We start from the raw sequence: 13760 nt of genomic DNA, 5'->3' as shown, positions 1-13760 counted from the left end.
GGAGGGTCAGGCGAGAGAATTCCCCTGTCTCTGCGGCCCGTTAGCCATGAGTGAACTCCACTTTTTGACCCCTGCGGGGTCCTCGGAACTCCAGGTAAACAGAAGCTCTCAGTGCTCCCTAGAGGAGGTTCCTGCAGCTGCTTCTAAGCCTCGACACAGCCTGGGCATTCTCCATGCCTCCTACAGTGTCAGGTAAGGCCAGTGCCTCTTTCATCTGCTGGGAGCTTTGAGCTGTGGTCAGGGACAGGCATGGCCTGAGGTGAGTGGGCCTCCCTGCCCTCTGCTGGCTTTCCTCACTAAGGGGGGGCATGCATGGAGGCTTGGGCTCCTTCTCTAGTGGGTGGAGGTAGAGAGAGGAGAGGGGAAGGGCTGCCAGAGGGAAGTGAGGGGCCATGGTGAACAGCCCCTCTGTCCACAGCAGGACTGGAAGCTATGACAAACGACAGATGCAGCAGCTGTGCTCTGCCCCCCTCCCCTGCTTTATGCCCCTTCCCCCCGTGTCTCCCTTGTTGATGGCCTTCCCTACTTGGATGGCGAGCGCTTGGGGAACGGGGGTGCTGGGAGCATGAGGTGTAATGAAACCGGGTGAAGGAACGCAGCGTCAACCGAAGGAATTAACAGTGTCCTGTTTGCCATCTGCCAGCCAGCCAGAGAGAGCTGGTGTTCAGAGCAGCTGCTAGACAGGTGCTTTATAGAGATGATCTTCTGTCACTACCTGCCAGGGTCTACAGAGGAGGACACTGAGGCTAAAACACACTTAGGAGCCTGTCCAGAGACAACTTGGGCTGGGCAGAGCTGGGATCGGTGCTGGGGGACAAGGGGCTGGACCCTTCCAGAACCCCATGCTGCCTTTCCCTCACGGGGTTTCCCTTAAAGCCAGCGCGTGGGGCCCTGGTGGGACATCGCGTCTCGTCGACAGAAGTGGACCAGGCAGATCCTCAAGGATGTCTCCTTGTACGTCGAGAGTGGGCAGATCATGTGCATCTTGGGGAGCTCAGGTAAGCTGGGGGGTCCCCTAAATCCTCCACGAGGACTCGAAAGAGTCTGTGGCTTGATTTGAACACCACATTGAGGAAACAGTTTCACGTTGTACCAAGGAGGCCACAGGTCTGATATTAGAATGAAATCTGATGACCTGTGTGACTGTGAATAGAACCTGGTGCTAACGTGTAATCTTTAGGAAGATCCTTGAAAAAAACGAAGTCCTGCCGAACATGTAAGTTAATTCATATTTCAGTTTGGAAAGCACCTAACACAGTGCCTGGCATATAGGGGTGCTCAGTAAACACAATTTTCCTGCCTGGAGATGGGAAAAGGAATTAAATAAGCACAAAGATGCCCATTTATCCCCCATATTCATTGGTCTTTTAAAAATTATGATGTGTTTCAAACACACAGGCAAGATAGAGAGTAAATAAAGAATGCTCGTGTCTTAACCTCTGCTTTATCAAATCTTAACATTATACTGTATTTACTTAAGATCCTTTTTTTGTTTTTTTAAAGGAGTTAAATATCACAGATTCCACTGAGGCTATCTATGTGCCCGTTCCCCACCTCATTCTTCCCCTCCTGTTTCCCTGCATCAGCAAGTCATTGCTGGGGAGGGTGGAGCCTCCGGGGAGGCAGCCCCTTGAGGCTGGGGCAATGCCCTGTGAAGGTCACAGCTGAGGATGCACAGCTATGGGGGGATGGGTGCATTGGCCCTGAAGAGGGAATGAATCTGTGTGGCACATCACAGGGTCCACTACACTAGGCTATCCTGCACGTTTTAAGGTTGAAAGATTCGGACAAATTGGGTTCCCAGGAGCCTCTTGATGGAGTTCTTGCTTGCAAATTGTTGACACTTCCTGCCAGTCTTCACTTGCATTGCTCTTTAATAGAGGTGTGCAATATAAGTCTGTGATAAAAGGTAAGCATGGTTAGCCTCTTTCGACCTGGGGAGTTAAATCCACAGCCACTCCCCTGCTGCAGTGGGGGGACAGCTGGATGGTAACAGTAGTGTTGTTAAGATGAAATGAAAAGGAATTCACTGGTGAGAATGGTTACACTTCCCTGAGATTTCCTTTTTTTTTTTTTTTTTCCCCTATTTTGGCTACGCCACGCGGCTTGCGGGATCTTAGTTCCTTGATCAGGGATTGAACCTGGGCCCTTGGCAGTCCTAACCACTGGACCGCCAGGGAAGTCCCTCCTTTTATTTTCTTTTTACAATTTTTAACCATTTCTAATTGTATGCATGTACCATAACATCCAGGGTCATCCTAATTTTCCTTTTGATAATTATACTTCTTTAAAAAGAAAAGCTGAGTTATTCCTATAATAATGTGTCACTTGTTTCCTTCCTTGTGTAGGATAAAAAAGGGTGGCATGCAGCACAACAAGGAATTGAAGCCACTTTTCAGAAGTGTGTCTCACAGGCCAATGTACATCTTCATGCACATCTCAGCAGAACAGTGGGTGGAGCCCCCTGTTCTAGGGCCTCATGGGCTGGTGTCTGATGATACCTTATCATGCTTTTATGACTGTCCATCCTTTTATACTGAACATGAATTCAAGGTAGACTGCAAGTTCCCTGAGAGTGGGAGCTTGGTCTTTTTTTTTTTTTTTCCTGCTGTATCCTCAACAGTTAGGAGAGGGCTGGCCACATCGTTGGTGCTTAATAAGTATTTGCTGAATAAATGATTAAGCAAATGAATTAATTCTATGAATTACTCTTAGTTTTTCAGAAAATAACATGATTTCATTGATGTCTCATCTAAAGCAGTATTGTTTATCAAATCTTTACTAGTGAGGCAAAAGATGACTTAGGTGTTCAAAGTCTCACTAGAGAATGGTCTGCATAATGTAAGCCTGCCTACAGTCAACCAACACTCCAGGGGAAGGTAATTTTATTTGACTCATTATTTTTGATCATTTAGGACCTAGACTCTAGGCTGCATGCTCCCTTGCAGAAGACTATTTAGTTACAGGTGATTTCTGTCCATTTAGAGAGGATAAACCCAAAGGTCAGTTTTATGGCCCTGTAGGGCGTTAACCCTTTTTTCCTTTTTTTTTAATTGAGGTAAAATATACATAATGTAAAATTTGCCATCTTAACTATTTAATTTATTTTTTATTGAAGTATAGTTTATTTATAACGTGTTTCAAGTGTACAGCAAAGTGATTCAGTTATATATATGTTCTTTTTCAGATTCTTTTTCATTATAGGTTATTATAAGATATTGAATATAGTTCCCTGTGCTATACAGTAGGTCCTTGTTGTTTATTTTATCTACTTTATTATTTTTTTTGGCCACGCCATGAGGCATGCAGAGTCTTAGTTAGCCGATCAGGGTTCGACCCTGTACCCCCTGCAGTGGAAGCGTGGAGTCTTAACCACTGGACTGCCAGGGAAGTCCCCTTGTTGTTTATTTTATATATAGTGGTGTGTATCTGTTAATCCCAAGCTCCTAATTTATCCCTCCCCCTTTCCCCTTTCCCCTTTCCCCTTTCCCCATTCCCCATTCCCCATTCCCCTTTCCCCTTTCCCCTTTCCCCTTTCCCCTTTGGAAACCATAAGTTTGTTTCTATGTCTGTGAGTCTGTTTCTGTTTTGTAAATAAGTCCATTTGTGTCATCTTTTAGATTCCACATATGTGATATCATATGATTTTTGTCTTTCTCTGTCCTACTTAGTATGGTAGTCTTGAGGTCTGTCCATGTTGCTGCAAATGGCATTATTTCACTCTTTTTTATGGCTGAGTAATATTCCATTATGTCGTGTGTGTGTGTGTGTGTGTGTGTGTGTGTGTGTGTGTGTATGTATGAGTATTTTTATATTTATATTTTATATATATATCTATCTCACATCTTTATCCATTCATCTGTTGATGGACACTTAGGTTGTCTATTTTTAGTTTTTTTAAGGAACCTCCATACTGTTTTCCATAGTGGTTACACCAATTTACATTCCCATCAACAGTGTCGGAGGGTTTCCTTTCTCCACACCCTCTGCAGCATTTGTTATTTGTAGGCTTTTTGATGATGGCCATTCTGACTGGCGTGAGGCGATACCTCATTGTAGTTCTGATTTGCATTTCTCTAAAAATTAGCCGTGTTGAGCATCTTTTCATGTACCTGTTGGCCATCTGTATGTCTTCTTTGGAGAAATATCTGTTTAGGTCTTCTGCCCATTTTTTGATTGTTGTTTGTTTTTTTGATATTGAGCTGTATGAGCTGTTTGTATATATTGGAAATTAAGCTCTTGTTGGTTGAATCGTTTGCAAATATTCTCTCCCAGTCTGTAGGTTGTCTTTTTGTTTTGTTGATGGTTTCCTTTGCTGTGCAAAAGCTTGTAAGTTTGATTAGGTTCCATTTGTTTACTTTTGCTTTTACTTCTTTTGCCTTGGGAGACTGACCTAAGAAAACATTGCTTCGATTTATGTCAGAGAACGTTTTACCTGTGTTCTCTTCTAGGAGTTTTATGGTGTCTTGTCTTGTATTTAAGGCTTTAGGCTATTTTGAGTATATTTTTGTGTACCTTCTTAACCATTTTAAACTGTACAGTTCAGTGGTATTAAATACATTCACACAGTTGTGCAACCATCACCACCATCCATCCCCACAGCCTTTCATCTTGTAAAACTAAAAGCATTCTTTTTTTGGCTGCCTTGGATATTTGTTGCTGCGCGTGGGCTTTCTCTAGTTGTGGTGAGCGGGGGCTACTCTTTGTTGCGGCACGTGGGCTTCTCATTGCAGTGGCTTCTCTTGTTGTGGAGCACGGGCTGTAGGCGCGTGGGCTTCAGTAGTTGCAGCATGTGGGCCCTAGAGTGCACGGGCTTCAGTAGTTGTGGTGTATGGGCTCAGTAGTTGTGGCTTGTGGGCTCTAGAGCGCAGGCTCAGTAGTTGTGGCGCACGGGCTCAGTTGGCCTGCGGCATGTGGGATCTTCCCGGGCCAGGGATCCAACCCGTGTCCCCTGCACTGGTAGGCAGATTCTTAACCACTGTGCTGCCAAGGAAGTCCTGAAACTATTCTTATTAAATAATAACTGCCCTTCTGTCATTTTCTCGGCCCCTGGCAACCACCATTACACTTTGTGCTTTTATGATTTTGACTACTCAAAGTACCTCATATACATGGAATCATACAGTATTTATCTTTTTTAACTGGCTTATTTCACTTATAATGTCTTCATTGTTCACCCATGTTGCAGCATATTGCAAAATTTCCTTCATTTTTAAGGCTGAGTAATATTCCATTGTATGTAGAGACATAGTTTGCTTATCCATTCATCCATTAATGGACACTTTCACTGCTTCCACATTTTAGTTATTGTGAATAATGCTGCTATGAACAAGGGTGTACAAATATCTTCAAGACCTTGTTTTCAGTTCTTTGGAGTATATATCCAGAAGTGGAATTGCTGGATCATATGGTAATTCTATTTTTAATTTATTTAGAACCTCTATACTCTTTTCCACAGTGGCTATACTATTTTATATTCCCAGCAATAGTGCACAAAGGTTCCAGTTTTTCCGCATCCTAACCAACACTTGTTATTTTCTATTTTTTTAATTGTAGCTGTTGGGTATGAGGTAGTATCTCATTGTAGTTTTCATTTATATTTCCCTAATGATTAGTAATGTTGAACATTTTTTCATGTGCTCATTGGCCATCTGTGTATCTTCTTTGGAGAAATGTCTATTCAAGTCCTTTAACCAATCTTGAACTGGCTTGTTTGTTTTCTGTTGTTGTTGTCATTGTTGAGTTTTAGGAGTTCTCTCTATATATTCTGGATATTAATCCTTTATCAGATATAAGGTTTGCAAATATTTTCCTCTCATTCTGTAGGCTGCCTTTTTGTACTGTGGATAGTGTCTTTGGTTGAAAAACATAAGTTTAAAATTTTCATGAAGTCCAGTTTCTCTACTTTGTCTTTTGTTACCCATCCCTTTGGTGTCACATCCTAGGGCATTAACCATTTTTGCATCTAACTTTGCCACTTATTCCAGTCTTCTTTTCTCCACTACTTGTACATACTAGTTCCTTATATCCTTTTTTTTTCTGGCTGCATTGGATCTTTGTTGCTGCACATGGGCTTTCTCTACTTGCGGCAAGCGGGGGCTACTCTTTGCTGTGGTGAGCGGGCTACTCATTGCAGTGGCTTCTCTTGTTGTGGAGCACAGGCTCTAGGCATGCAGGCTCAGTAGTTGCGGCATGCAGGCCCTAGAGCGTGTGGGCTTCAGTAGTTGCAGTGTGTGGGCTCAGTAGTTGTGGCACACGGGCTTAGTTGCTCCGCGGCATGTGGGATCTTCCTGGATCAGGGATTGAACCCATGTCCCCTGCATTGGCAGGTGGATTCTTAACGACTGCGCCACTAGGGAAGTCCCTTATATCCTTTTTTGAATGAGGATATGAATCCTTTTTGGTCATCCTGCTGGTACCCTCATTAATGAGTTAATAGGTATTTGACACATGTTCAAAAAAGGATAATATTAGTTACCTTTTTCTATGTTTAAAAAAGGATCCCCAAACTAAGTGACTTCATAAAAATCATTAATTATCTCTCAGAGTTTCTACAAGTCAGAAATTTGGAAGTGCCTTGGTTGGATGCTTCTGTGTGGGGTCCCTCATGAGGTGATAGTCAGATGTCAGCTGGGGCTGCAGTCATCTGAAGGCTTGAATGCGACTGGAGAAGCTACTTCCAAAGTGGCTCCCTCACATGCTGTCTAGCAAGTTGGTGCTCACTGTTGCGCAGTGAGGATGTGTGACATGAGAGGAACCCTGAGGGTCACCCACAAGAGGCTGAGAAGGAGCAGCCAGACCAGCAGGATTGAACCAAGAGGATGAGGTGGCCTCAAGGCCAAGGGAGAGAGATTGACAGAGAAGGGCAAGCAACAGTACCAGCTGCTGCTGGGAAGTCAGACAACATACAGAGAAGCATCTACTGGATTTGGCAACAAAGAAGGAGGCTAGTTTTGAGATAGTGGTGGAACTGGAATCCAGGTGACAGGCTCTTTGGAAGGTCTGTCAGAGTTGAGATTGGATCCCAGAAATGTGAGGCTAGGGAGGCTACGTTAGAAGTTAGAAGAACCACAGACAAGGCTTAATATCGTGACTGGGACACTGCAGAGCACATTTTGAAAGACAACCCCAGTGAAGTCACATTTTGTTTCTTTACAAAAACTCTGCCCCCTTCCCCACGCTGACCTCTACCTGAACATAGTGGGGCTGACTCTGAGCTGTGTCAGTCGTGGGTTAGATAAGAAAACCACTGCTCCAGGAGCTTGGCTTATACATCTTTGCACCCCTCAGAGCAACCAGCGGTTTCTTTAAAATATTTGAACAAAAGGTCTTTTCTTTGGTTTTGCGCAAGTCATCACATCCTCAGTAGAATTCTATTGCCATCTTCTCAGACAGCCCAGAACCTCCTGCCTGTTTCCTGTTACTCATTCTAACTGCTTAAAAGCCTTGGTCAGGAGAGGCCTGGTGGCTCCTCTTCCTGTCTCCATTAACTCTCTGGGCCCATGCAAGCTTGTGTATGGGAAGGGCCAGCTGGTGTCCTACCCTGAAGGATCACTGTAACCCTAGAAAAAGCAAACCAGGAGAAACCTCACCCTCCAGTCACCTCAGCACAGGGTAGTTAGTTCATCCCACCTCCTCTGTGGGCAAGTCCTTAGCGACAGCCAGCTGGGTTATTATGCCCAAGGCTCTCAGTGTAGGCTGAGGCCAACTTGGTTTTAACCAAAGGACTCGCTAAGCTAGTGCTTCTCAAACTCTTAACATGCATGAGAACTACCCAGGGATCTTGTAAAAAGCAGAATCCGGGTTAGGAGTTGGGGCCTGAGATTCTGCATTTCTAGCAAAAGCTCTCAGGTGGAGCTGAGGCTGTTCGGCCTCAGACCACACTTGATTAAGTCAGCGAGGCTCTGGGCGGTGTCGCTTACATTCAGGAACCACCAGAGGATCCCAGGGGGTCACAGAAACAAATTCAGATGTCCTAGGATCCAAACGTTTCCAAGAACCCTGGTTTTCCTTTTATTCTGATCCTGTATTTTCTTTTTCAGCCTCAAGCAGCTTTAAAAACAAACAAACAGGAGGACAAAGCTCCTCCAGTCCTGACGTGGAGGAGAGAAACAGCTTGTCCCCTCTCATTGAGGAGACAAGCTGGAAGGACTCATTCCAGCCATGAGCTTGTCCCATGAGGCCAAAGAGAGAACAAGTCAGGGCTGGACCGCGGGTTCACCGAGGGTCTCGGGAAGTTCCCGCGAGGCCTCGTGCAGGGCCTCCTCCAGGACCTTCTCTTGTCTCCTCCCAGGCTCGGGGAAAACCACCTTGCTGGACGCCATGTCCAGGAGGCTGCGGCACACGGGGACCCTGCTCGGAGACGTGTTCGTGAACGGCCGGGCGCTGCGCAGGGAGCAGTTCCAGGACTGCTTCTCCTACGTCCTGCAGGTGCGCGCGTCCCCGGCCCCTGCCCGGCTGCCCGCTGGCCCCGCAGCCGGCGAGGGGGCTGCTGACACATCCCTCCCCTGCAGAGCGACACTCTGCTGAGCAGCCTCACGGTCCGCGAGACGCTGTGCTACACGGCGCTGCTGGCCATCCGCGGCGGCTCCCAGGGCTTCTTCCAGAAGAAGGTGGGTACTGCCCCAGGGCCACCCAAGGGATCACCCCGCTGTGGCTTTGCACCCCCTCGTCCCTCCGCTTGCCCCTTCCTCCCCTTCGCTCTCCACCCTTTAAGAGTCAAGGGCTGCGCTGGCAGCCGCTAGTCCCAGGTGGCTTTGGGGCACTTGAAACTGACTAGACCTACTTGAGATGTGCTGTGAGTGTAAAATACACACCAGACTTCAGGAACTTAGTCTGGAACCACAGAATGTGAAACGTCTCATTAACAATTTTTAAGATATTGCTTATTGGTCAAAATGGAAATATTTTGGTTGTATTGGGTTAAAGAAATTATACCACTAAAATTTATTTCATCTGTTTCTTTCCACTCTCTAAAATGTGGCCACTGAAATATTTAGATTCTAAATGTGGCTTGCGTGATATTTCTGTTGGGTGGCGCTGTCCTGAGAGCTCTGTGTTTGAACAGATATGGCTATTTTCCTCACTGTGCGTTGCCCTGCAGCCCTGTTGAGATTTTTCTCAACTTTCTTTGAGGCGTCTTGAATGTGCCTCATCCAAACTGGATTCAATTGGTGAAGGAGGAACTATTGAATTGTCAACTCTAAGTTCCAATCTGTTTCTTTAAGTGGACCTGATTTGGAAGAGGCTGCGAGTAAACTCACAGGGGCCTTACCTGGAAACATTGCCTTGTTTCTGTCTGGGCTGGAAACATACGACCAAGGACAGGTCAACGTAACACCTGCGAAGCAGGCACAGTTCTCTGGGAAACTGGCTCTCAGAGGTGCCGGAGATCACTGGTGACATCTGCCTCAGAGGCTTCACCACTCTGAGGCCTCAGTGAAGGTTCCTCCTGGGCACACAAATTACATCTGCACTTCAGGCTCCAAAGCTAGCCTTCCTTCAATGCCATTGAGGATCCAAGGGAATCCTCCATCTCAGCTGAAGGGGCAGTAAGTTACTCCCTTTTTATCAGGCACCTCTGAGCCTGTCACCAGGGAGTTACTCCTCTTTGTCCCTGGTGCTGGACTCTCAGACAGGGCTTGGCCAGTGCAGCCAGGTCTGAACTGCGTCCAGAGTACCAGCAGGCTTGTTTGTTGTCATGCCAAGTCAGGAAAGGGCATTCTTCTGTTTCAGAGTCCTGGACGTGCTGGAGCATAGCTTTCACTCCAGAGGAACCTTCAAGAAAGACCATTAGCCCCACAGAGCCCTGTTCCTACCTGGAGGTTACCTTAGAGTGCTCAGAAGGCATTGCGAGGTTCTTGCTATTCTACCAGCTTATTCTCTGGGCTCTCGTATGTGGCTGACATCCATCAGGCCTTGTTCACACACATCTCATTTCATTCTGGCATCAGCTCTATGAGGGAGGCGTTATCTCCAACTTTCAGATCAAGAAACTGACGCCCAAGGATATTAAGATCCCACACCTCGGACTGGCAGAGCTGGGACATGGACCCAGGTCCTCTGGCTCCATCATGCCTCCCTGGGCCTCACTGTGGTCTGAGAAGACAGAGGTCGGAATTTGGCCCACGGGGAGGCACAGGCATCTTCACATGACTTAGCTGCCCTGACAGTGAGTGACAGGTGAGCCCCTATGTAGGCTTCCTGTCTGCCTGTTTTAGTATTTTTGTGTCTAAAATGGGTAGGAGAGGATCTCATTGGTATTTGAGTTGGAGAAATGAAGTCATAAGCAGATTCTTTTGAGAGAGTGATCCATTTACATCCCATACCCCAGGGAGAGAATCCGAGAAAGCCACCGAACCTTTCCCCTGAAAATGCACATATTTGCATAAATATTTAGAAAATTCAAGGTACCTGAAGTTGGTTGATGGCAAATTTGCCCCCGGTGAATGGTCCCTCTCCCTGGCACTGGCAGCCCCGAAGTGTCCTGCAAAGTTTCCTATCATAAAGTTCTCCCTGCTTGAGAGTACTTTCTGAGCAAATCCAGTCCACAGGATGTAAAATCCCGACAAAGTAGTTTAGGGAGAAGGAAGTGCCTGTGATAACAGAGCAGAGTGTGCAGCAGATCTGCTTTTGTCCTCTGCGAACCTGAACATAAAGCCATGATTGATGTGGCAGGCTTTGTCCACCCTTGTGCTTCTTGGACCCCTTGAGAACCCACACAGTTTACTCTCAGTCCCAGCTCTGCCATTTGCTAGTGGTGTGACCTTGGGTAATCTATGAACCTGTCTGAGGATCTGTTTTCTGTTCTATAATAGAGAGAGTAATAATGCATCTCTCCTGGAGCTGATGTGAGGAATGAATCAGTTTATGTGAAATCACATAGCATGGAGAGGATTGATGATCCCAGTGGTCCCTTCCAAGACTCTGTGAATTCTATTCCCAGCAGTGTTTGCAAAACATGGGAGAGGCTTCTAGCCAGAGACATCTGAAACAGATGAAGTAAATGTCTCCCCTGTCCATTGCTTCTGAGCCAGGAGGGGCAAGCTTTACTCCTTTCTTGCCGTTGCAGAGAAGATGAAAGGGACACTCAGGAATCTACCCTGACTGGTGAACACATAAACCTTGCCATGTCAAGTGAAGCTCAGTTCCAGAATCCTTCTACTCTGATGGCAAGAAGAGACAATCATACTGGTTTACATATGCATTTCTAACCTCCTCCTTATTCCTTTGTATCTATTTCAGGTGTATCCCTTTCTTTTGGTCAAAGCATCATCTATTGATCGCACTCCCTGTCTCCTCTGGAACTTTGTTCCATAAATCATCCCCTCCTTTACTCCAGTTTAGTTTGCTGTTGTTATTTTTTAATAGGGTATTTTTAAAAAATTAATTAATTAATTATTTTTGGCTGCACTGGGTCTTCGTTGCTGCACGTGGGCTTTCTCTAGTTGCGGTGAGCGGGGGCTACTCTTTGTTGCGGTGCGCGGGCTTCTCATTGTGGTGGCTTCTCTTGTGGAGCACGGGCTCTAGGTGCATGGGCTTCAGTAGTTGTGGCTCGCAGGCTCAGTAGTTGTGGCTTGCGGGCTCTAGAGCACAGGCTCAGCAGTTGTAGCGCACGGGCTTAGTTGCTCTGCGGCATGTGGGATCTTCCCGGACCAGGGCTTGAACCCTTGTCCCCTGCATTGGCAGGCGGATTCTTAACCACTGCACCACCAGGGAAGTCCTCTTTTTTTCATTATAAAAGAAACACAATCTCATTAGAGATGTATGGGAACAAAACTCATTATCATATATATAAGTATTCCCAGTCTCTTTCTCTCTGCTTTCCCCAGGGCCTAATGCAGATAGGGGTACTCAGTCAGGGGAGGACCAGAAATAGAGATTTTTGAAAGGGTCTCTGGTGGGGAGATAAGCTAAGGAAGGAAAGAGGGAGAGGGAGGGAAAAGGCCAACCTTCTTGATTAGAGAGTCAGTAAAGAATTTTTTTTTTAGTGATGATGGTTTTGGGGAGTTGAGTAGTAAGCAGAGGATTTCAGGGAGCTGAAGGGTATAAGATAAGCAGAGTGAGGAGAATTAGGGAAAAGGAAATTTTTAAAAGTGTGTCTGTAAGTTATAAACTGGGTTCCTTTTAAAGTCCTTAAAGAGATTCCAATAAAGATTGGCTTTATTTTTAATTACTTTTGATAGCTGGATTATATTTGATGCAAAACCACAGTGAGATTGGGCCACATGGGACTCCAGGACTTATTTGGGTTACATAGGGGAAGCCAGGTTTAGTTCAAACCAAATTGATTTTTTTTTACATGTAAAACATTTATTATAATAAAGTTTCAAAAACCAAAGACTAAAAAAATAAGCTATATTGTAACTATGCCTTGGGGGGGGTTTCTCTATGGGCTGGACTGACTGTAGCATCTGAAAACAGGAGTCCATCAAAATCTGCATAGTTTACTGCTGACTTTCCCTGAAGCAAGTTGAAACAGTTTTTTGTTGCTGTAAGGACTTCTGAAAAAAAATTCATGTCAATATTATTTATTTTAATCTGATACATATATTGTGATTTAAACCAAATTGGATTCTCTTGTAATAGGCGTGCTTTCCCTAGGATGTGGTGAGTCTGGAAGTGGCCCAAGCACTCAAGGGAAGCACTTTCCCCTGCCACCCTCAGCCCATGAATCGGGACGCAGCCCAGCAGTGACCAGCCTTCCTGGACGTTGTGTCTCTTACAGGTGGAGGCAGTCATGGCAGAGCTGAGTCTGAGCCACGTGGCAGATCGACTGATTGGCAACTACAACTTTGGGGGAATCTCCCATGGTGAGAGGCGCCGGGTCTCCATTGCAGCCCAGCTCCTCCAGGATCCCAGTAAGTGGGACCCAGAACTGCTACTGGCTGCTGCCTGTCATCTTCCATGTGTCTGCAGACATTTTCAGCCCTTTCTTCACAGTCTCCATTTGGAAAGGGCTTGGTTGGTTGGGAACTGAAGTCACTGAGGTTTCTCAAACTGGGGACCCAGTTTCTTTGGAAATCTAAGTAGTTCCTGATGCGATTCCATCACCCAGGTACAAAAAAGCTGTTGGACTTGGAAGCACTGCGTTTGTGTTCATGTTCAGTTAGGGTCTTCCATGAATGTCCTGTCCCTCCTTACTTCTTACTAGAGCAGCACCACCGTGTCTACTCTGGAAAGCCAGTGAGTTTTGCTGTGACTAGAAGTATTTATGAAACGGCAGGAATTAAAATAGGATTTTAAGTGATACATGAGAAAGTATATATATTGGAAGGAGGGGCTATCAAGATGGGGTAGCCAGTCACCTGCCTCTCCTGCCTGGCTTCATTCTCCCCACTGTCTGGGGAAACCTTGCCACTTACATACACTTGGAAGAGGACATGATACATTTGGATACTTTCTTCACATTGGGGTAGACCAAGACTGCCTGCTCTTCAGAACAAATAAGAGGGATGTTCTTAAGAACAGGGTACAAAAAGTACCCTGTACCTTTTGGGTAGAAATAAGCTACAGTTAAACCCGCTAAAGAATCCAAATGCCTGTCCCATCTCGGACTTTGTTTCACAGGTCAGAGTTTTCTGCAGTGCAAAGACGCAGTTGGTGTTGGAAAGTGCTAGACATGAAGTGACATTATGTCTTTAAAAAATTTATTCAAGTATAGTTGATTTACAATGTTGTGTTAATTTCTGCTATACAGCAAAGTGATTCAGTTATACACACACACACACACACACACACATATATACACATTGTTTTTC

General features: G+C 45.6%; 1 protein-coding gene across 1 annotated transcript in view; it reads left to right on the top strand.

The window, feature by feature from the left end:
• Positions 1–46: 46 nt before the first annotated feature.
• ABCG5 (ATP binding cassette subfamily G member 5) overlaps positions 47–13760 on the top strand; it is a gene marked incomplete at its 5' end in the record, with an annotated part of 34680 nt that continues 20966 nt past the window's right edge. Inside the window, 5 exons of the mRNA XM_082671999.1 lie at positions 47–192; positions 877–998; positions 8294–8430; positions 8514–8612; positions 12728–12860. Of these exons, the coding sequence (XP_082528125.1) occupies positions 47–192; positions 877–998; positions 8294–8430; positions 8514–8612; positions 12728–12860 (637 nt within the window). The remainder of the gene's footprint in view (positions 193–876; positions 999–8293; positions 8431–8513; positions 8613–12727; positions 12861–13760) is intronic.

The sequence above is a fragment of the Grampus griseus genome, assembly GCF_964374135.1.
Source record: "Grampus griseus genome assembly, chromosome: 15".
Classification (NCBI taxonomy): domain Eukaryota; kingdom Metazoa; phylum Chordata; class Mammalia; order Artiodactyla; family Delphinidae; genus Grampus; species Grampus griseus.
Note: the sequence above shows the minus strand (reverse complement) of the source record. Positions and strands in the feature narration are given on the sequence as shown.